The 19,883-nt window shown below is 50.5% G+C and overlaps 2 protein-coding genes across 10 annotated transcripts; one reads left to right on the top strand and one right to left on the bottom strand.

Moving 5' to 3' along the window:
* Positions 1–334: 334 nt before the first annotated feature.
* On the top strand, positions 335–14,432 carry Nt5c3b (5'-nucleotidase, cytosolic IIIB). 4 transcript variants are annotated; one of them, XR_012438562.1, is made up of 10 exons: positions 335–476; positions 599–697; positions 1,274–1,343; positions 1,431–1,477; positions 4,151–4,236; positions 5,107–5,196; positions 7,196–7,358; positions 8,423–8,623; positions 9,625–9,813; positions 14,295–14,430. XR_012438562.1 is itself a non-coding variant. In XM_074045733.1 (9 exons), the coding sequence occupies exons 1-9, from the start codon at positions 465–467 to the stop codon at positions 14,346–14,348; spliced, it is 822 nt and encodes a 273-aa protein (XP_073901834.1). In that variant the 5' UTR covers positions 335–464; the 3' UTR covers positions 14,349–14,432. The 4 variants fall into 4 exon arrangements, 3 of the variants coding, with proteins under 3 accessions (XP_073901834.1, XP_020034074.2, XP_020034075.2); XM_074045733.1 differs by lacking the exon at positions 9,625–9,813 and having other exon boundaries at positions 14,295–14,432; XM_020178485.2 differs by lacking the exon at positions 14,295–14,430 and having other exon boundaries at positions 9,625–10,208.
* Fkbp10 (FKBP prolyl isomerase 10) lies at positions 11,031–19,283 on the bottom strand. 6 transcript variants are annotated; one of them, XM_074045727.1, is made up of 11 exons: positions 18,737–19,283; positions 15,663–15,808; positions 15,166–15,385; positions 14,921–15,066; positions 14,307–14,514; positions 14,049–14,194; positions 13,375–13,567; positions 13,229–13,273; positions 12,822–12,964; positions 12,436–12,599; positions 11,031–12,042 (listed from the first exon to the last, which is right to left on the bottom strand). In XM_074045727.1, the coding sequence occupies exons 1-11, from the start codon at positions 18,973–18,975 to the stop codon at positions 11,857–11,859; spliced, it is 1,836 nt and encodes a 611-aa protein (XP_073901828.1). In that variant the 5' UTR covers positions 18,976–19,283; the 3' UTR covers positions 11,031–11,856. The 6 variants fall into 6 exon arrangements, with proteins under 6 accessions (XP_073901828.1, XP_073901829.1, XP_073901830.1 ...); XM_074045728.1 differs by having other exon boundaries at positions 14,307–14,496; positions 18,737–19,281; XM_074045729.1 differs by having other exon boundaries at positions 15,166–15,355; positions 18,737–19,280.
* Between the last annotated feature and the right edge of the window lie 600 nt (positions 19,284–19,883).

The raw sequence follows: 19,883 nt of genomic DNA, 5'->3' as shown, positions 1-19,883 counted from the left end.
CCTAAAAAATACTGGAATGAATTCCTTCCGACCTTCCTTCCTCCCTTCCTCCCTCCTTCCTTCCTCCTTTCCTTCCTCCCTCACTCCCTCTCTCCTCAGTTGCCAGAGATGGGTGTTCACACTTGTTAGTCAAGCACTCTACCACTGAGCCCCAGCTCTGAAATAACCACTTTTTTGTTTTGGCTGTGCTGGGGTTTGAACTCAGGACCTACATGGCCACTGTTGCTAGCGTTTTTGAGCCAGAAGGAGCTGCACGGCAGGCGGGCACGCAAGGCGCCAGGCCTGCCTGGCCCACGTGCGTCACCGGTGCCTTGGGGCCCTGCCCCTCCTGCTCACAATAGAACCGCCACGAGTTTCTCCAGCCCGCGCCCAGCGCCAGCTCCCTGTCCTGCCTGGCGGGCGGCTGGCGACGCCTGCGCAGTGCGGTCGCGGTCCTCGGAGCCTTGCACCGGGCCACTCTAGAGATGGCGGACGAGGTGAGGCGGAGGAGGGCGTCGGGCGGACGGAGGGCCCAGAGCTCCTCGCGGCGCCACGAGGCCGTGTAACCCGGGGCTCGGCGCGGCACGGGGGTCAGCGATTGTCCTGGATCTCGCGACAGGTGGGCACCCTGATGAAGGCCACGGTCCTGATGCGGCAGCCCCAGCGGGTGCAGGAGATCGTGGGCGCTCTCCGCCGGGGCGGGGGAGACCGGCTGCAGGTACCGGGGAGAGGGGGACCGACCGGGGCGGGACAGCGGGAGGGTGCCTGCCCAGCGGCCTTCCCGCCTCGCTCTGGAGGACATGACCAGCGTCCTGAAGGCCAGCGAGGTGGTTCACCTTGGGAGAGAGCCCGCTGTCCTAAAAACCAAGATTTCGAGGTTTTCAATATGGTCACGCCGCTACCTCTCAAGAAAACACACCTGGAAAGTCCCAGGCCTGCGGGCTCCCCAAGAAATTGAAGATACAGAGATGGCCCTAAAGGTGGGGACACATTAGGAAGAGCTCTATGCATTGGAGGGATGCCAATTGGAGCCTCACCCCACAATCTCCCACACTCCCCTCCCCCCCGCGTCCGGCGCCCAGTACCACCCCCCCAAGCCTCACCCCCCAAGACCACCCCCGCACACCCCCTCAATCACTGGGGCTTTCCTAACCAGGATCACTTCTTTCCTGGCCCCTCTCTGTCCTTTCCTTATGCCCGGAGAGTTTTGTCCCCAGGTGGTCCCTGGGCCACTTAGACTGGCCGAGACAGGGCCACTGGAGAAAGTTCCATCATCTCTCTTTTTGCCTCTTAGGTGATTTCTGATTTTGACATGACCTTGAGCAGGTTTGCATATAATGGAAAGAGATGCCCTTCTTCCTACAGTAAGTCACATCCTAGCTTGCCTTGCTGGATTTGTCAAGAGGACATCTTCTAAGGGGCAAACAAAAAGGAGTTTTATATTTTTCCAGATATTCTGGATAACAGCAAGATCATCAGTGAGGAGTGTCGAAAAGAGGTGGGTCACGTCCCTTCTTTCCTCAGAAATGGCTACTGTAGATGGTTCCTGCTTGGAACCAAAGTTTCCAGCACAGATCTTAGAAAGTTCCTATCTTTTTAAAATCATCAGTAGCTCAGGAGGGTCTAGTCTGGACACAAGTCTGAGGCATGATGGTTGATGATTAGAATATGGACATTGTGCTTACTGTTAGCTATCAGGTTTGTAAGAGACTTGGATGTTATGCTATTGAACCCTTCTGCAACTCCAGAACATGGAGTTATTGCCTCCATTTAACAGAGGAGAAAATAGGTGTTTGGAGAGGTTGTATGTCTAACCTAAATTCAAACAGCTGAGTTTTTGCTTAGATTAATTCTATCCCAAACTCTTTTGGCTGTATTATGCTTTCTCCTTGATGATACAACTTTCTTGGTAAGGCAATAGATCCCAAGAAATTTCTGAGTTAATGTCAATACATATGTAACCCCCGTTTCCATAAGATGTGTACACATATGGTGACAGTACCTCTAGAGCCTTGGTCATTGGCTTCACCTTGCTCCAGGCTGTTCCCATCAGTACCCCCTCCTCTTACCAGAACAGAGCCATGGTACATACTTTTATAGCTTTGTGGGTAAATAACTATATCATTTAATTCCACTTCATTATTCACAAAAATTGCACATTGTCTGGTCTGTTGGTCTCTCATACGGGTCAATCTTTCCAGTTTTTTAAAAAATTTTTTGGTGCTGAAGATTGAACCCAGGGCCTCGAAATTACTAAGCATTTGCTGTACCTCTGAACGACATCCCTAGACTCCTCTTTTTTATTTTTAAAAATTACATTTTTTTTTTTGAGTTCTAGTATACGTTTAGAAAAACATTCTTACATTCCAAAAAACACATGCACATTGAGAATCTTATTCAGGTACATGGTTGGGATTGAACCTAGAGCCTCATGCACACCAGGCCGTCTATCAACTGAGTTACATCCCCAGCTAACACTGAGAGTCTTAATACATTTTAGAAGCCTTTGTTACTGTGTAATTTTTTTTGTTTTGTTTTATTCATTTATTCATATGTGCATACATTATTTGGGCCATTTCTCCCCCGCCCCACCACCACCCCCCTTTCCTCTCCCCTGCAAGGTTACTGTGTAATCGTTTTTCAGACAAATGGGTAGAGACTTCATTTGAACACGTAATAGTTCTGAGACCATGTGATTATTAAGAATTTTTTTTGTTGACAGTAGGGCTTGAACTCAGTACTTGCCAGGCAGGAAGTACAAGGTGTGGTACCATTTGAACCACACCCACAGTATGGTTATTCACATTCTTCTTTTTGGTGATTCTTTTTTTTTTTTTTTTTTTTGTGGGACTGAGGTTTGAACTCAGGGCTTTATGCTTACGGACATTCTACCACTTGACCACCCCTTCAGTGCCTTTTGCTCTGGTTATCTTGGAGATAGGGTCTTGAAAACTATTTGCCCAGGCAGGCCTCAAACCAAGATCCTCCCAATCTCATCTTCCCAAGTAGCTAAGATTGTAGGTACAAGCCACTAATGCCAGGTTTATTAAAATTCTTTTTTTTTTGCAGTTTATTTTTTCCAGTACTAGGGTTTGAACTTAGGGCCTACACCTTGAGTCACTCCACCAGCCTTTTTTGTGTGATGGTTTTTTTCGAGATAGAGTGTTGAGAACGATTTGCCCTGGTTGACTTTGAACCACGATCCTCCTGACTTCTTGTCTCCTGAGTAGCTAGGATTACAAGCTGAGCCACTGGTGCTCAGCTAAAGTGCTTTACTCTGTCAGTTTTCGTTTTTACTGGGCACTCTTACTGCCCATGTGTTACTCATGTAACACATGATCCTTGAAGTAGCTGCCCTAGAGTCTCAAAAGTCCTGGTGTGTGGAAGGAAACCTTAGCCAGAGGAAGTCCATGCAGCGCTAGGGCTCAAACTCAGGGCCTCATACATACTAGGCAAGCACTGTACCACTGATCTGCATCATCCCCAGCCCTACTTTCATGTTTTTTGTCTTTTTGTTGCATATGTGTATGACTTTTTTTTTCTTTTCTTTTTTTTCTGGTGGGACTGGTGTTTGAACTCAGTTCTTCCTGCTTGTAAAAGCAGGCACTTTATTATATGAACCTCATCTCTAGTCAGTTTTGCTCTGGTTATTTTGAAGATGGGGCCTTGGGAACTATTTGCCACAATTGGCCTGGAACTGTGATCTTCCTGATCTCAGACTCCCAGGTAGCTAGGATTACAAGCATGAGCCACCAGTGCCTGGTACCTTTTCTTTTTTTTTTTTTTTTAAACAGAGTCTTCCTATGTAGTCCAGACTGACCTCAATCGCGATCCTCCTGCCTCAGCCTCCTGAGTGCTGGGATTGTAGGTATGCATCACCATGCCTGGATCACATTGCTAATTCTTAGACCTCACTCTCAGGGCAAATGCAGAGGAATGAATGTCTGATAAAGTCTGGACTTTATCAAATAAGTAATTGTGAGCAGTAGATGAGAACAAGAGAAGAAATTTGAGTCTTATACACCGATGTGTCCCCAAATGAAAACTTGGAGAAAATGAATACTCTCTTGTAGTAAGTTGCAACCTCTAGTTTTTCCTCTTACTCTGAGCTGTAAGACTTTGCAGGTGGAAACCTGATGTATACTAATGGCTTTTCGTGTGACTGTCCCAGCTCGCGGCACTCTTTCACCACTATTACCCCATTGAGATTGACCCACACCGGCCTATCAAAGAAAAGTTGCCACATATGGTGGAGTGGTAAGTGATGCTGGCGAGGAAGTACTCCTGTTCCCTGAGGATGGAGTGGGCTGGGCCGTGCATGTTTTTCCAGAGCTTCCGTGAGTTGACAGGCTCCCTTATCTTTCTGAGGGCTTAACTAACAATGCCACTCACCCAGCTATTAGAACAAACTGTCCACATGGTCCATTTTGTGCTGCTGTAAGAGAATACCACAGACTGGGTAACTTATAACAAACAGAAATTTCTTGTCTTGTGGTTCTGGAGGGTGGGAAGCCCAAGATCAAGGGACCAGCATCTGGTGAAGGGCTCTCATGTTGTGTGATCTCAAATGAGGGCAAGAGCTGGGCACTGGTGGCTCATGCCTATAATCCTAGCTACTCAGGAGACAGAGATCAGGAGGATCTCAAAAAAATCCATCACAAAAAAAGGCTGGTGGAGTGGCTCAAGGTGTAGGCCCTGAGTTCAAACCCCTATACCACAAAAAAGAAAAAAGAAAAAAGAGAGGGCAAGAAAGAGAGGGATGAACTTTGCCTTTTATAACAACCAACTCCTGTGATAATGGCATCAATCTATACCCAATACCTCCCATTAGGCCCCACCTCCTAGTCCCTCTGCATTGGGATCCAGTTTCCAGTGCATAAACTTTGGGAGACACATTCATACTATAGCAACCTGTTTAGAAACCAGGGCTCATGGGGGAGAGAAGTCATAAGCGCTTTGATTTCCTTAGCCAACTCTGGTTGATGGCAAAGTCCTTCAGGATATGACTCTGTAGAAAAGGATGTACCTACCCTCTGCCCCTCATTGGTGCTACCAGAGGGGACAAGGGAAGGGACACTTGCTTCTCTAGGTGATTGGAATTTGGGGTTCATGGCTATCTGCTCCTAGGTGGACCAAGGCGCACAACCTTTTGTGTCAGCAGAGGATTCAGAAGTCTCAGCTAGCACAGGTGGTCGGAGAGTCCACTGCAATGCTCAGGTGAACTTCTCTGGAAGCACTTCCCTCGGACTATTTGAAACTGTTCTTTTTGAATGGGGATAATGCTGGGTTTGAACTCAAACTCAGGCTTGCTAGGCAGGTGCTCTGTCACGTGAGCCATTACGCCTGTCCTTTTTTGTCTGGAGTCTTGCAAACTATTTGCCCAGGCTAGCTTTGAACTGTGATCCTTCTGATCTCTGCCTCCTGAGTAGTTAGGATTATAGGAGTGAGCCTAGGATGCCCAGCTATTTAAAATTGTCTTGTGGGCTGGGGGTGTAGCTCAGAGGTAGATATGTGAGGCACTGGGTTCCATCCCTAGTACTGGGGAGAAAAAGTCTGAAACGGTTTCATGCATACAAAGGAAGCTAGGGAGGACAGTGTAGTTGGTGGCTGGAGAGCCCAACCCCAAGAGCCACCTGCTGCCGGGAGATGCAGTGCAGAATGGGCAGGCTTTATCTCCCATGTCCAGCTCATTTTTCAAACTGGTAAAGAGTTTTGGGGTCCCTCTGAATGACTGGTGTTCTTTACCCAAACATGGGAGCTGGCTAGGCCAGGACCATTGATCAGCAGCAGCCTTAACAGAGCCCCTCTGTGCTGGAGCCTTCTTTCCTGGAGGAGGGAGAGAGGTTTAGAGGAAGACCCACATAGGTGCCTGCCCTTAGGTTATGTATCCTTATTGAGAAGAGAGGCTAACTCCTGGAAAGGCAAGAGAGTAGAGATGTGTGCAGCCCAAGGTAGATGTGGAGAACCCTATCAAAGGTATCCCAAGAGAACTGCCTGGTTGTATGAACAGTGACAGAAGGCAGGTGCCTCCCTTCCTCTTCCACAGTTCATCTCCTAGGTAAATGCCCGAGAGCAGTAAGTGCATACGGCCACCACTGCGTGCATAGGGTTTGCTCATAGAAACTGAAATCTGGAAACATCTCAGGTGTCCTGGCTTAGGTCAGTTGTAGCATATTTACATGATGGAATAATACTACTACATAGCAATGACAAGAATGAATTACACATCAAGTGCAAAACATGGGGAGACCTAAGCAGAAGTATTATGGGTTCAAGGCCAGATAGAGACCCTATCTCAAAACCAAAAACTAGAGGTATAGCTCAAATGGTAGAGCACTTGCCTAGCAGCATGAGGCCCTGGGTTCAATCCCCAGTACACTGGGGGAAAAACCATGTATAAATCACAGACATTATACTGAGCAAAATAAGCTGGAGCCATTTGTCTCCTACAAAAGAACACATTCTGTATGACTCCATTTATATGAAGCTCAAGAGCAGCCTGAGCTAACAAATGGTAACATAAAGTCAAAATGAAGGAACCTTGATCTGGTTAGTAGTGACGTCAGTGTATACACACATGAAAATTGAGCTGAGCGCTGAAGATTGGCACACTTTAATAACTAACTGTGCATGTTGTATACTTCAGTTTTATTTGTTTATTTATATTTGTTTTGGCAGAACTGAGGTTTGAACTCAGGGCCTCACACTTGCTAAGCAGACGCTCTACCACTTAAGTCAAGTCCCCAGTCCCCATATACCTTCATTTTAAATGTTTTTTTGTTATGTTTTTTTAAAGAAATTTTTTCCTAGCAGTTGGGAGACTGAGGCAGAAGGATCAAGAGTCTGAAGCCAGCCTGGGCTACACTGTGAGACTTTGCCTCAAAAAACAAAAATAAAAGCAAAATAGAAAAAAATTTTAAATACCTAGCCCAAGTAGGAATAAAGAACAGTAGTGCTGGGTGCTGATGGCTGATGGCTCACACCTGTATTCCTACCTCCTTGGGAGCCTGAGGTCAGGAGGATCACAGTTCCAGGCCAGTCTGGACAAACAGTTTGAAGATCCCATCTTCAAAATAACCAGAGCAAAATGGATTGGAGGTGTGGCTCAAGTGAGCACAAAGTCCTGAGTTCAAACCCCAGTCCCATCTAAGAAAAAAAAAAAAAAAAAAAGATAGGAAAAGCAGTGTCTTTTTAGAATTCTTTCTTCTCTTTGCAGGGAGGGGTATAAGATATTCTTCAACACACTCTATCATAACAACATTCCTCTTTTCATCTTTTCTGCCGGCATTGGAGACATCCTGGAAGAAATTATCCGACAGATGAAAGTGCTCCACCCTAACATCCACATTGTGTCTAACTACATGGACTTCAGTGAAGACGTGAGGCACATCTCATCCAGGCTGGGAAGGGAGAGCAGCGGGGCCCGCCAGTCTGTGGGCTTTACTCTGCACTTGACCCCTCACCTGGGAGAGAGCGAGGGAGGCGTACTGGTTTTCTTTGTTCTTGGGTGGGCATTTATGGGTTACTCTGTTTCGAGCCAGAGTCTTGCTGTGTTGCCCAGGCTGGCCCTCAATTCCTGGGTTCAAGCAGTCCTCCTATCTCGGCCTCCCAAGAAGCTGGGACTAGCATGTGTGTGGATTTATGGGTTACTTTCAAAGGACCTTCTCTTTGGTATCTGGCCAATAGTCAGCTCTCTTGCCGTGGGGACCTAGTTTATGGGTCAGTCCAGCCCTGGGTCACTATTGTGGGTCCTGTGCATTCCCGGGTGTTGAAAGGCTTAGACTTTGATTTCTTTTTCTAGAGCCAGAGATGGGCCATTCTGTGTTCCCACTCCTTCCTCTTAAAACCAATAGCAGAATTTTTATCACTCTGATTGTGGTTAGGATGTGGTCCACAACGGAGTGCTAACACACCTGGGACCTCAGTGGCACTCTCCACCCTTCCCCCACCAAGGAGTGCTGGGGATGGACCCAGGGCCTGGTGCATGCTAGTCAAGTGCTCTACTACTGAGCTCCACCCCCAGCCCAAATGAACAGCGCTATTTACCATGCTTCCACCAGAAGAGATTATCGGTAATATTTAATGACCCCTGTTTGTTTAAAGGAGGACGCACCCACCTTCCCTCTGAGGCCAGACAGTAAGAATTTTAGGCTTTGTGGCCTCTTGAACTTCACTGTTAGTGCCCAGTGCAGCCATAGTCAGTTTGTAAACAGATAATGAGTGTGCTGTGGTCCAGAAAAAGTTCGTTTACAAATCCAGGCCAAAAGAATAAAGGAAAAACAAATTGAGGGCAAATGTGGCCCATGGGCCCATGGTTGGCCAGCCCCTACTTTAGTCTATGTGAAGTTTCGGTATTATTTATGGCTTTCAGAACTCCTTTTCCTCTGTGACAGAGAGCAGATTCCTTACAGCCCTGCTGTCTCTCTTTTTCTGGGTGGTTTAGGGTTTCCTACAGGGATTCAAGGGCCAGCTCATCCACACGTACAACAAGAACAGCTGTGTGTGTGAGAACTCCAGTTACTTCCAGCAGCTTCAGGGCAAAACCAACATCCTCCTGCTTGGAGATTCCATGGGGGACCTCACTATGGCTGATGGGATTCCTGGGGTGCAGAACATTCTCAAGATTGGATTCCTAAATGACAAGGTAGGCAGAGGCTAGCGCTTCCTGTCTTCGTGGGAATTCCTGTCAACAGTTGCTCTTGAATACCTTACATGGCTAGATCAACAGGGGTGAGACACAGCCATAGTTTTTCAGAGCATGCAATCTCATAGGAAATGTCGAGCGATTACTACTGTGTGCTCTACCACATGGCCTGGATGGTAGGCTGGTGGCCTGTCATCATCGCTTCTATGATGTGCTCACCACGTGTCAGGCTCCGTGCTAAGCATGTCACAGACCTCCACCCATTTAATTCTTACAGCGATCCTTTCAGTAGTGACTTTTACCCTCATTTGATAGATAAGGAAAGTGAGGTAAGGAGGTGAAGTAACACTCCAAATCCCATAGTTTAGGGAGCAGTGGGGCTGAAAACCAGTCTTCCTAAGTCATATCTACGAAGCATGACTGGGAGGGGAGGTGCTGATATTCAGAATGTGGGGTTATAGGTTAGAGAAGGAAAAATAGCAAGAACAGACCAGAGACTAGAGGGATGGAATAGCGTGGTCCTAAAAGTACAAAGTACAGAGTCAGGCATGGAAGCTACCAGAGTGCTTCATCTCTACCATCAGGGACTGGACTCTGCCAGATGCTTGAGCCATAATGAAAATTCAGCCTGAATAGGTCAGAGATCATATCTGGCCTTTTCTTTTCTTTCTTTTTGTCTTTTTTGGTGCTGGGGATCAAACCCAGAGCCTTGCCCATGCTAGGTAAGTGCTCTACCAGTGAGTTTACCAGCACCTAGGCTTTTGTTTTTAAGCCTTGTCACTGTCTTTTTGACACTGACTAAGGGGGTTAATTGTGGTAGCCTGTGTCCCTCTCCTGCCTGCCCATTTGTGTCTCCAAAAGATAGGTCTCTGTAACCTTGAACTCGGGCATTCACAAGGGAGCTGGGGAGTCCTGCTTGCTGCGCCCAGCTCCACCATGCTTCAGAGCAGGAGACCCAGGGCAGGGCATTTTGGGGACTCTCATTCTCCTTCCCTGGGCAGGTGGAGGAACAGCGGGAGTGCTATATGGATTCCTATGACATTGTCTTGGAGAAGGACGAGACACTGGACGTGGTCAACGGGCTGCTGCAGTATATCCTGAGCCAGGGGGACCACATGGAGATGCAGGGCACCTAAGGGCGCAGGCCTCTGCCAGACTGCAGGCATGAGGAGGAAGAGCGCCTCCCCACGGTACCACTGTGCTGTGAGCAGAGAAAAGTGCAGGGTGGCCCAGAGCTGGTGGCCCTCCCCTCCCTGCCTTCTCCTCCCCCCATGCCTTTGCCTTCTTCCTGGTTACCAGAGGTTTGAGGTAGGCCCAGGCCAGTAAGTATGGTTCAAGATGAACTGTGGACCACAGCATGTCACCATTCTATGGTCATCCAATTCAGGGATTCTTTTTAAAAATTTTTTTAGGGCTGGGAATGTAGCTCAGTGGTAGAGCACTTGCCTAGCATGTGCGAGTTCCTGGATTCCATCCCAGAATACCAAAAGAGGAAAAACAAAATTTTTTTTTGTAAACATGGGAAGCTATACTTCAGAAATATATAATGTGTAAAAAGAGTAAAGGTAACAAATGAAAAGACAAAGCTGTTCTGATTTAGGGTGTGTGTAAGTGGGTTAGGGGCAAGTGGGGGAGAGCCTAACCTCTTGGCCCTGGACACACACAGGAACCTCCGAGAAGCCTCTGGGCTTCAAAGTTTGAGAACCATAGTGAAGCAGCGCAGAAGCCATCTGAGTACAGCCTGGGTGGGTCTGTGCTGATGAGGGAGGGTGGGTGGGGTTAGGAGGCTATGATTCTGACCTGGAATGAGGTGAGATAATTCTGATGCAGCCATCAGAGATGAAATTCAGTTGGGATCAGTTGGATTGAGGTGACACTGTCTGAGAGCCTCCTTATTAAGTATTCCCAAGGGGATCCATTCAGGAGTGGATTTTTCCTGATGTCCTTGGCTCCTTTCTCCTGTTTTTTTGGCCAAGGGTCACCAAAATAGACGTCCTGAAAGGTGCTTGAGATTGGGACCCTGCGGGATCATGTGCAGAGTGAGACAGAAGTAATTTAGGCACTAGTATCTTACATTATCAGCTGTCCCTCCTCTCTCTGTTGACTTGGATGGTCAGTGGTGGAGTGGCTCAAGTAGTAAGAGCTCCTGCCTAGTAAGTGTGAGGCCCCAGTGCTGCCAAGCTGCCAAAAAAGAAAAAGAACTAGCCATGCTGGGTGTGGTGTTTCACACCTGTAATCCCAGCACCTGGGAGGTGGAGACAGGATTTCAAGTTCAAGGCTAGTCGGAACACAATTACATAGTGTGTTCAAAGCCCGTCTGAACTACATAGTGATACCCTGTCTCCAAAAAAAAAAAGAAGTCCTTGCCACACAGACCCTGGCTGCTTAAAGACTACCTCCTGAGGCCTGTGGTTTAACCTTTTATTGACACAAAGGAGAAAGGGATCAAACACCAGTTTAGCTTTTTGAGTGTCCAGAGGTCTGCCCACCTCCCTGCCACCCACCCTTCAGCTCCAAATTAACACCAAATGCCAATATTTTCATAGCCCTAAAGCCCATCTAAGCAGGTTTCCTCACACAGCTTTTCTTCTGTGGTTCCTTAAAGAAAGGAACCTTCTTTAAGGATGAAAGGCTATGCAGAGCCCAGCCCTGACCTCCAGTGCCTGGGTGAGGAGTGAGAAGGGCCAGCTGACTGGTGTGGCAGGGTTGCCCTCCTGGGGCCATCCCTTCCCTAGGAGCCAAGCAGAGCTGAGGAAGGAGGTTGTAAGACCTCCCAGGTCTGATTCATGTCCCAGGGAGCTGCCATGACCATGGAATGGGGTTTTGGGGCAGGGATGGTGAGGGACATTACAAACAGGGCAGTTTGTGGAAATCAGGAAATGAGGATCTCGGCCTTGCTAGGAATTTAGTGATGTGAATGGGAGGTGCGGATGTGGTTCCAGCAATGGTTCTAGCCAATCCCAGATATCACCACCACTGCCCCCCAATTGGCTTTGTAGCTCCAAGTATCTTAAGGATTTGGAGTTGGAAGAGAAAAGTGGCAAAGAGGCCTGCTCTGCGGACTGTAATCCAGGGCTGGTGGGAAGGCCGGGCAGTCTCCCCTGACATTGTCCCCATGGCTCCCAGAGTTATCCCAGCAGAAGGCTAGGGACTTGGGGCAGGCTAGTTCCACTGCCACTGTGCCCCCTAGCAGAGGGCCTTAGTATCTGAGGCCAGGCCCAGGCTCCCTGCCCTCAGAGCTCCTCATGGACCCGTTCCTGGTCTTCATCAGATTTCAGCTTGAGCTCCTCGGCTGTGATCTTGCCATCCTGGTTGCGGTCCTGGTTCTTGAACATGTCCCCTATGATTTTCTCGGGGTCCTGCCCAGGCAAGAGGCGTCCTTTGCCCTCATTCACTTGAGCCTTGAGGAAGGAGGAGAACTGGGGAAGGAGAGAGCCAAGGGAGGACAGGGCGTGAGTCGTGGTGGTGGAGCAGCTGTGAATGACCATGGGAAGGGCCCCAGGTGGAGACCAAGCGTGTGTTTTTAATCCCGACCAGCCTACTTCCCACCCAACTCAGTTAAGGCCTGAGAGAAGACAGTGTTAGTGCAGGGAGGCTGTGGCCTGGGGCCAGTCAGATCAGTGACAGCCAGGTGGGGCAACAGGCTGCATATGGGTAGGAAGGAAAGGCAGGGCAAAGAAGGGAAGGTGTGTGGCTCAGCATACGGGCTGCAGGGTGGGTGGCAGGAGGGTGGGTGTGCCCTGCACGCTCGCTACATGCATCATGTACGCTAGCTTCCTAATGAGGGTGCTGTGACTGAGCTCCTAACCCACCTCTTCTAAGGGAACCTCTCCATTCTTGTTGAGGTCCATGTCTTCAAATAGATTTGTGGGAGGGTCCTGGTGCCACACAAACAGATAGCCTGTGGGCAGTCCGTCCTCCCGGGATACCAGTTCCACCTCAAACAGCAGCACAGCACTGCCAGGGACACCCCGGGCTGGAGAGAGGGAGGAAGAAGGGAAGTAGAGAAGGGTCTTATTGAGGCAGGGAGTGGGCCTGGCTTTGCAGCCTTCCGGTGCGCTTCAGTTTCTCTGGCTGGGGGCTGGAGAGTGAGGCATGGGATGTTTACAGAACCACCCTCCCACCAGCCATCCATGCCTGAGACAGGTAGGGACAAAAGGGATGGAACTCCAGTTGGATCTGTGTCTCTGCCTCTCACCTCCGCTCTCCCCATGCGCTAGGTGTGGGGGCACGATGAGTTGCCGCCTCTCTCCCACACACATCCCCTGCAGGCCTGTGTCCAGGCCTTCGATCACTTTGTTGGCTCCCAGGGTGGCCTCTTGGGGGTCCCCATAGTCATGGCTTGGGGAGAAATGATTTGCAGATCATCACCAATCCTAGTCCCCTGCCAGTTCACACCCCACTCTCCTCCAGGTGGGCCCAGACAAGCCCCCAATTCCAGAGGCACTCTCACTAGAGCCCACCCACCAGTAATGCAGAGGCCCAAGAGTGGAGACATAGGGTCCCTTCTCATCTTGCCACTGCCCCTCCTGTGGCCCTGAGGGCTCCTCTCCCTGCTTCAGTTGTCCCTCATAACATGTAAACATTCCCCTACTCCAGCCCCACCTTCTCTTCCCTTCGGAGTCACAAATCTCGGGGAAGCAACAGACTCTAGGGACAGAGAGAGAGGAGCTGGGTCTGGAGTGCTGTTAGTAGGTCGCTCACACCTGTGCCCACCCACCTGCCCAGCCCTGGCCCTCCCCTGGACCCACGAGGAGAAGAGCTTGGTGCCATCCAGCAGAGAGCAGTTGTAGTGGTAGCGAATGAAGTCCCCAGGTTTGGTGGTCTCATTGCAGGTCTCAGGGGGCCGGGACAGCGTCTCAATTTGCACTGGATCCGCAGGGTTGTGGAAGTCAATGATGTGTACGTTGAAGATGAGCACCGCAGAGCCAGGGATCTTGTCTCCTGAGGCGGGGTGAGGGTGGGGGTCAGCTAGGGCTCTAGGTGGGACCCAGACCAGACAGCCCTTCCTCACCCTGGGGATTCTAGGACAGGACAGCGTCTGTTTGTCCAGTCACTGCCTCCCATATCCTGATGTTGGGGTGAGTGGGGCAGGAGGGCAATCCTCATCATTTTGCAGGCTCTCCGTGACTCATGCTGTTGATGAATAAGGATCTGAGGCTCCCAAGGCCTCAAATTTGGGCCTCTTTACTTTCCCCGCTGTGTTCAGGTCTGTTCTTCCATGACCACCCTCTGTCCCCAGATGCTGGCTGCCCTTCTCCACTATAGGAGCAGGAGCAGGGATTGCCCTGGAGGAAAGAGATAGTGTCCATGTGGCAGGAGTAGGACAGGATGCCTGGACATAAAGCAAATGTACTGTTGTCATGAGAGGGTCGGTAGAAGCTGCAGTACCATGGGGACTGGGTGTGTTTGGGAACAACCCTACCAGTTCCGTTCTCCCCATAGCCTAGGTGTGGGGGGACAGTGATCCTCCGGTGCTCTCCTATGCACGCGCCCTGCAGCCCCTGGTCCATTCCGGGGATGATGTAGCCCTGCCCGACATAGGTATTGTAGGTGTGGTTGCGTGAGTAGCTGCAAAACAAGGTGGGGAGGGCCAGGGAAGAAGTCACAGGGGCCCTTCCCCTTACAGACAGCTCAGAGCAGCCCCCCAACCCCCATCCTCTCTCCTCAGGATGCCCCTGACCTGGAATCAAAGAGGGTGCCGTCCATCAAGGAGCCGTTGTAGTGGTAACGCATGAAGTCCCCAGCTGCGGCTTTCCGGACACAGCCTAGGGGTAGCTCCAGCGTCTCTACCTGGACAGTGTCCTTCGGGTTGTGGACATCAATCAGTAGGACATGGAAGACCAGGGAAGCCTGCGAGGGGATCACAGTCCCTGGGGAGGAGATAGGGCCTGAACCATACAAGGAGGGAGCAAACCAAGGCTTAGGAAGGCCTAAGTGGGCGCCACGCAAAAAGGCCTGCTCTGTTCTCCAGAGCCCCTCTTTCCCATCCACAGCCCTATTTCTTGCTCCTCCTCTCAGGCCTGAGCTGGGGTTTTTCCCAGGGCTACCATCAGTCTATACTGAGCTTTTGTATGAATCAGAATAAAGCACCCCTTAGTAAGACAATCACCAAAGGCTAGATTTGAATTCCGACTTGCCTTCTTGGCTGGATGCCCTTGTGCTGGGCAGGTGCTCTTACCACTTGAGCTACTCCACCAGCCCTGCCCTTGTGCTGTATACAACCTGAACAACTGTACGTGGAACCCTGGTTTTCCCTCTTCCGGAGAATAGTCCTATGAGTCTGCCTGCCCTTACCATATCCTTTCTCGCCATAGGCCAGGAAAGGAGGGATGATGATCTTCCTTCTCTCTCCAGGACACATGCCTAGAAGCCCCTGGTCCATGCCCTTAATCAGCCAACCAGAGCCAACGTAGGTGTCGTAAGTGCCATCCCTACTGTAGCTGCAAAGAGTGAGGCAGAGGTGGTGTTGCTGGAGGTGGGCAAGGCAGGATGGGCCCTGGGTGCCCCTCCCTCTGCTCCAGTCCCCCCCGGGCCCCTACCTGCTGTCAAAGGCCGTGCCATCCAGCAAGGTGCCATTGTAGTGGTAGCGGACAAAGTCGCTGTCCTGCACCATGCGGAGACAGTGGGGTGGACGCAGCAGGATGCTCACCTGCACCGTGTCTGCCTTGTTCCACACATCCAGCAGGACCACGTCAAAGTACAGGGTGGCATCTGGGGGAATGAGCCCCGCTGTGGGCAGAGCAGCAGTTTGTGGCAACCCTAGGGTTGTGGGGGGTGGGGTGGGAGTGTGAGAGCCCTGCTAACCCCCTCCCATTTCCGCTCCTTCCTAGCCAAGCTGTGATCCCACCCAGGGTCTCAGCACCCTCTCTTCTTACCCTAGACGCAGGAGACCAAAATGCTGGCCACAGAGTCACCACTAATCAGATTGTGCAGTGTGACCTTGGCCAAGATACTCTGTGGCTCTGAGCTTCAGCTTTCTGACCCTGGGGTCCCTGATTCTGCCTCTGCCACCATGCCTGTGTCCCAGCCTTCTCACCCACACCGATGCTGCCATAGCCCAGGTGGGGAGGCACAATGAGGCGTCGTCGCTCGTTGACACACATGCCCATGAGGCCTCGGTCCATGCCAGTGATGAGGCGACCCACACCCACCACGATGGCCGCCAAGGTGCTGCGGTCATAGCTGGGGGGAGGAAGGGACAGAGGGATACACTGGCCTCAGGTGTGCACAGGCGAGGGTGCACACAGTCACACGATTTCCTCTGCTCATCTCATATAGGCACAGGCGTGTGTGTACATATAATGCCACCTCCCTGTGCACAAGTGGATACACACATGCTCCTCACCAACTCTTCTAATCCCTGCTGGGCCAGGCCTGATACCAGCCTTAAAAGGATGGATTGTTACAAGAGGGAAGTCCCTGAGGAGGGGGGTTTTTATTCCCCTGGAACGTGGATGGGGTACAGGCCAGTCTGCTGCTTCTGTTTGTTGACAGCAAGAGTGGTAAGAATAGCTCAGAGGGCAAAGGAACATTTATGCTGATGGAGTGACTCAAGTGGTAGAGTGCCTATCTAGCAAGCATGAGGCCTTGAGTTCAAACCCCAGTACTGCTAAAAAAAAAAAAAAAAAAAGTTTACTCTAGCAAAGGAGCATTTATTGAGCATTTACTATATGCCAGATTAAATGCTTGGTACTTTATTGTCTTACTAAATTCTCTCCCCTGTAAGGTGGTCATGGTTCTTTTCATTTATCTTCTTTCCTTCCTTCCTCCTTCCCTTGCTGCCTCCCCCCTTCTTCTCTAGGACCTCATGCGTACTAGCAAGTGCTCTACCACTGAGCTCCCACTGAGCTCCCCAGCTCTGTTTTCTTTTTTTTTTTTCTTTGTTGTTTTATTTTTCTTATGAGAAAACATTGAGACCTTGGAGACTAAGCACCTTACCACAGTCTCAGTTAATATGTGGTTTGTTGAGATCCGAGGCCCATAATTTTGCCACTGTACCATCTGTTCTTCCAGGAAAGCAGGGAAAGCAGAGTAGGCCAGAGGCAGAGATGGGGGACTCTTTTCAAATTTGGAAAGGCCTATTCTAAAACTGCCGAGACGTGCTGCCCTAGTGGCTCATGACCGTAATCCTACCTACTTGGGAGTATGAGATCCAGAGGACTGCAGTTCAAGGCTAGCTTGGGCAAAAAGTTAGCAAGCCCCCTCCCCCCCATCTCAGGCAATAAAAGCTGGGCATGGTGGCAAGTCCTATAATCCCAGCTACATAAGGAACATAAATAGGAGGATCATAGCCTAGACCAGCCTGGGCATAAACACGAGACCCCATTTGAAAACTATCTAAGGCAAAAAGGGCTGGAGGAGTGGTTCAAGTGGTAGAGTGCCAGCCTAGCAATCTCAAGGCTCTGAGTTCAAACACCAGTATGGCCAAAATAGATAAATAAATAGAAGCAAACTTGGCATGGCTATTACCTGCTTTCAGACGGGAGGATGGAAGACTTTATTTTGACTGAAGAAGGCATGGGCTAAGAAAGGTTTCTAGGCTGAACACTTAAGAATTTAGCAGCAGCTAGGCCCCCAGGAAGTCCCCACCAGGGAAGACAACCACCAATTCCCAGCTGCAACTCCACTCCTAGCGGTCAAGGGCTCCAGGCTGAGCTCCTACTTACTGCATATACCTTGCTTTGCCCACTGGGCAGGTTTTATGTTTGGCCTGATTCTTCACAGTGCCATTGTGAAGACCCAAGCTGTGCACAAAGTTTCTGCAAGTTAAACTCATCAGGGCTATGGTTCTCCCCAAGGTCAAGACTAATGTTCCTTGAACCCACAAGGGCCTGAAGGCTCTGTAGAAGGCCAGTCATTCGCCACCTTGTTAGTCTTAATATCAGCCTTAGGAGTAGGTACTGTTCTTAGCTCCATGTTTCAGGTAAAGAAAGTAAAGCTTTACCTTGGATTTGAACCAAGGTCTTGGGCTCTGCAGATCCAGTTCTTGCCCAGTGTACTGCCTGCCTCCAAAGACATGGTCGTTAATTGACTGTGGGCTGAGTGTATGTTTTAAGCAAGGTTCTAAGAGGAGTGACTTCTTTACCACTTGAACCATTTCTGCCAGCCCTTTTTTTTATTTTTTATTTTTTTGCAGTCCTGGGGTTTGAACTCAGTACTCAGTACTGGGGGTTGAACTACACCTTGAGCCACTCCACCAGCCCTTTTTTGTGATTTTTTTTTTTTTTCGAGACAGGGTCTCATGAACTATTTGTTTGGGCTGGCTTTGAAGCTTTGAACCATGATCCTCCTCATCTCTGCCTCCTGAGTGGTTAAGATAACAGGCGCGAGCAAGGGGTGACTTCTTGCAGTGATGGGGCCAAAAGTTTGCCCCTGAGGCTGGCACACAGCCCTGCCCTGCCTCCACCAACCAAGTGAACTTGCCAAGCAAATGAAAGGCCTGGGACAGACCAGAAGCTTGAGTTAAAAATGGAGACGCCTTGGAGGGAGGCGTAAAAACCTTCTGGGGTGTCATGTCAGACCTGTGACACGTGGACAGACAGCCATGGCATCAATCTGTGCCCTACCCCTAGATCCATCCTCCTGTCTTATAATGCCTACCCTGCTTTATCCCCACCCCCTCCAAAAAAAGGTTTATTCCCTCTTCTCTAATCACAAAGGCACATGGGTGGAACCAGACAAGGAGCCAGGGTGGGAAGAAAAGTAGGGGGTCACAGGATAAAGGAACACCCCAAGGTTCACATGCGGCAGGCACCATCCCCTTTCCCCCAACACTGTAGACCAGGGTGTCCCCCTCCTTTAGTCTTAAATAATGCAGTGGTAGGTAAATGGAGCAGTTCACCTGGATTATCAAGCACTTTGGGAATGTTGGAGCTTGTGTGAAAGAATCTGGGGTTGGGGGTTCTTTCCAAAGGTGAAGATTTGGAACTCGGGACAGAGTCATCTTTGGGGAGATGGATGTCTGGGAACCCTCCCTCCACGGTGCTGTTTGGGGCTACAGGATCATGAAAGTGAGTACCAGGATGCTAAGTCTAAAAGGGGGAGCAGGGCTGGGGGAAGAGGTAGTTAAGTCTGGAGGTGGTTAAGTCTGGAGGCGCCCAACCCCATTACCTGGAGTCAAACTTCTTCCCGTCCTCGAACGTGCCATTGTAGTGGTAGCGAACAAAATCCCCCATCTGCACTTCGCGTGGACAGGCTCTGGGGATGTGGTACCTCTCGATTACCACATCTTCCAGGGGGGCCCCAGCCGGGCTGGCACGGCCCAGCCCCCTCTCCAAAGCTTGAAGCAGTAGCAGCAGCCAATGCAGCAAGGGGAGCCGGCGCAGGGTGTGAGACACTGCGGGGAACATGGTGCCCAGAGCGAGATCGCCGGCAGTGAGGGCGAAGGAGGGAGACACAGCCGCCACCCTCCTCCCCCCTCCTCCCAGAGTTGGCTCCCCCTCTTCCTGTCCTTCTTCCCCACTCCCGCCCTGGCCGGTCTACGTGGAATGGGGGCTGGGGAGACTAAGCCGGCCGGGGCTGGAGAGGGTGGAACTGGAGAAGGGGGCCAGGCTGAGAGTTTAGAGTTCCAAGAATGCGCCGCAAAGATCTCCGGATTCCCCCTACCCCCAACCCCCACCACCGCCGGGAGGGAGGTTCGGGAAAGATGAGAAGTCTGAGTGGACTCCCAAAAAGAAAAAAAAAAAAAGTTTTGTCTTTTTCCGTAGCCCCTGGGTCCTAAAGCCGGGTCTTGCCATCCCTTGCTTCTTTTCCTGGCACTTCCAAACCTAGGCCCCTCCGGGTGGAAGGTGAGGTCGGGAATGTGATGCTTCCCCCACCCCAGCTGTCCTCCAAGGGAAGTCTGTCCAGAGAAGAGCAACTTTGTCGTGACAAATTTTGATTGCAAAAAGGACTTTGTGACGCGGGGATGGAGCTCGATCCGGGTGGGTGGTAGTGACTGGGAAGGATATACAGGGTAAAAACAGGTGTGTGCCTCGAGATGCGGGGGGTGGGGGGGCGACCTAGAGGGTACAGAAGGGGCGCTCGGAGGGAAGTCCAGGTTCCGGGACTTCCCCGAGACCCGCGGAGTAGAGGGAGGTGGTACCTCCCTCCCCTTCTTGATCTTAAGGTGGGGGCACTGTCTGTGGGTCATTCTGGGTTCCCCATCTTTGGCATGAAGCATGCCCTAATCCACCCACCATCTGCCAACGGGAAGACCCCAAAGGCAGGGGGTCAGGCCAACATAGCGGATTCGGGATATTATGAGAACCTCTAAAAA

This window comes from Castor canadensis, chromosome 11 (assembly GCF_047511655.1).
Source record: "Castor canadensis chromosome 11, mCasCan1.hap1v2, whole genome shotgun sequence".
Lineage (NCBI taxonomy): Eukaryota > Metazoa > Chordata > Mammalia > Rodentia > Castoridae > Castor > Castor canadensis.
Note: the sequence above shows the minus strand (reverse complement) of the source record. Positions and strands in the feature narration are given on the sequence as shown.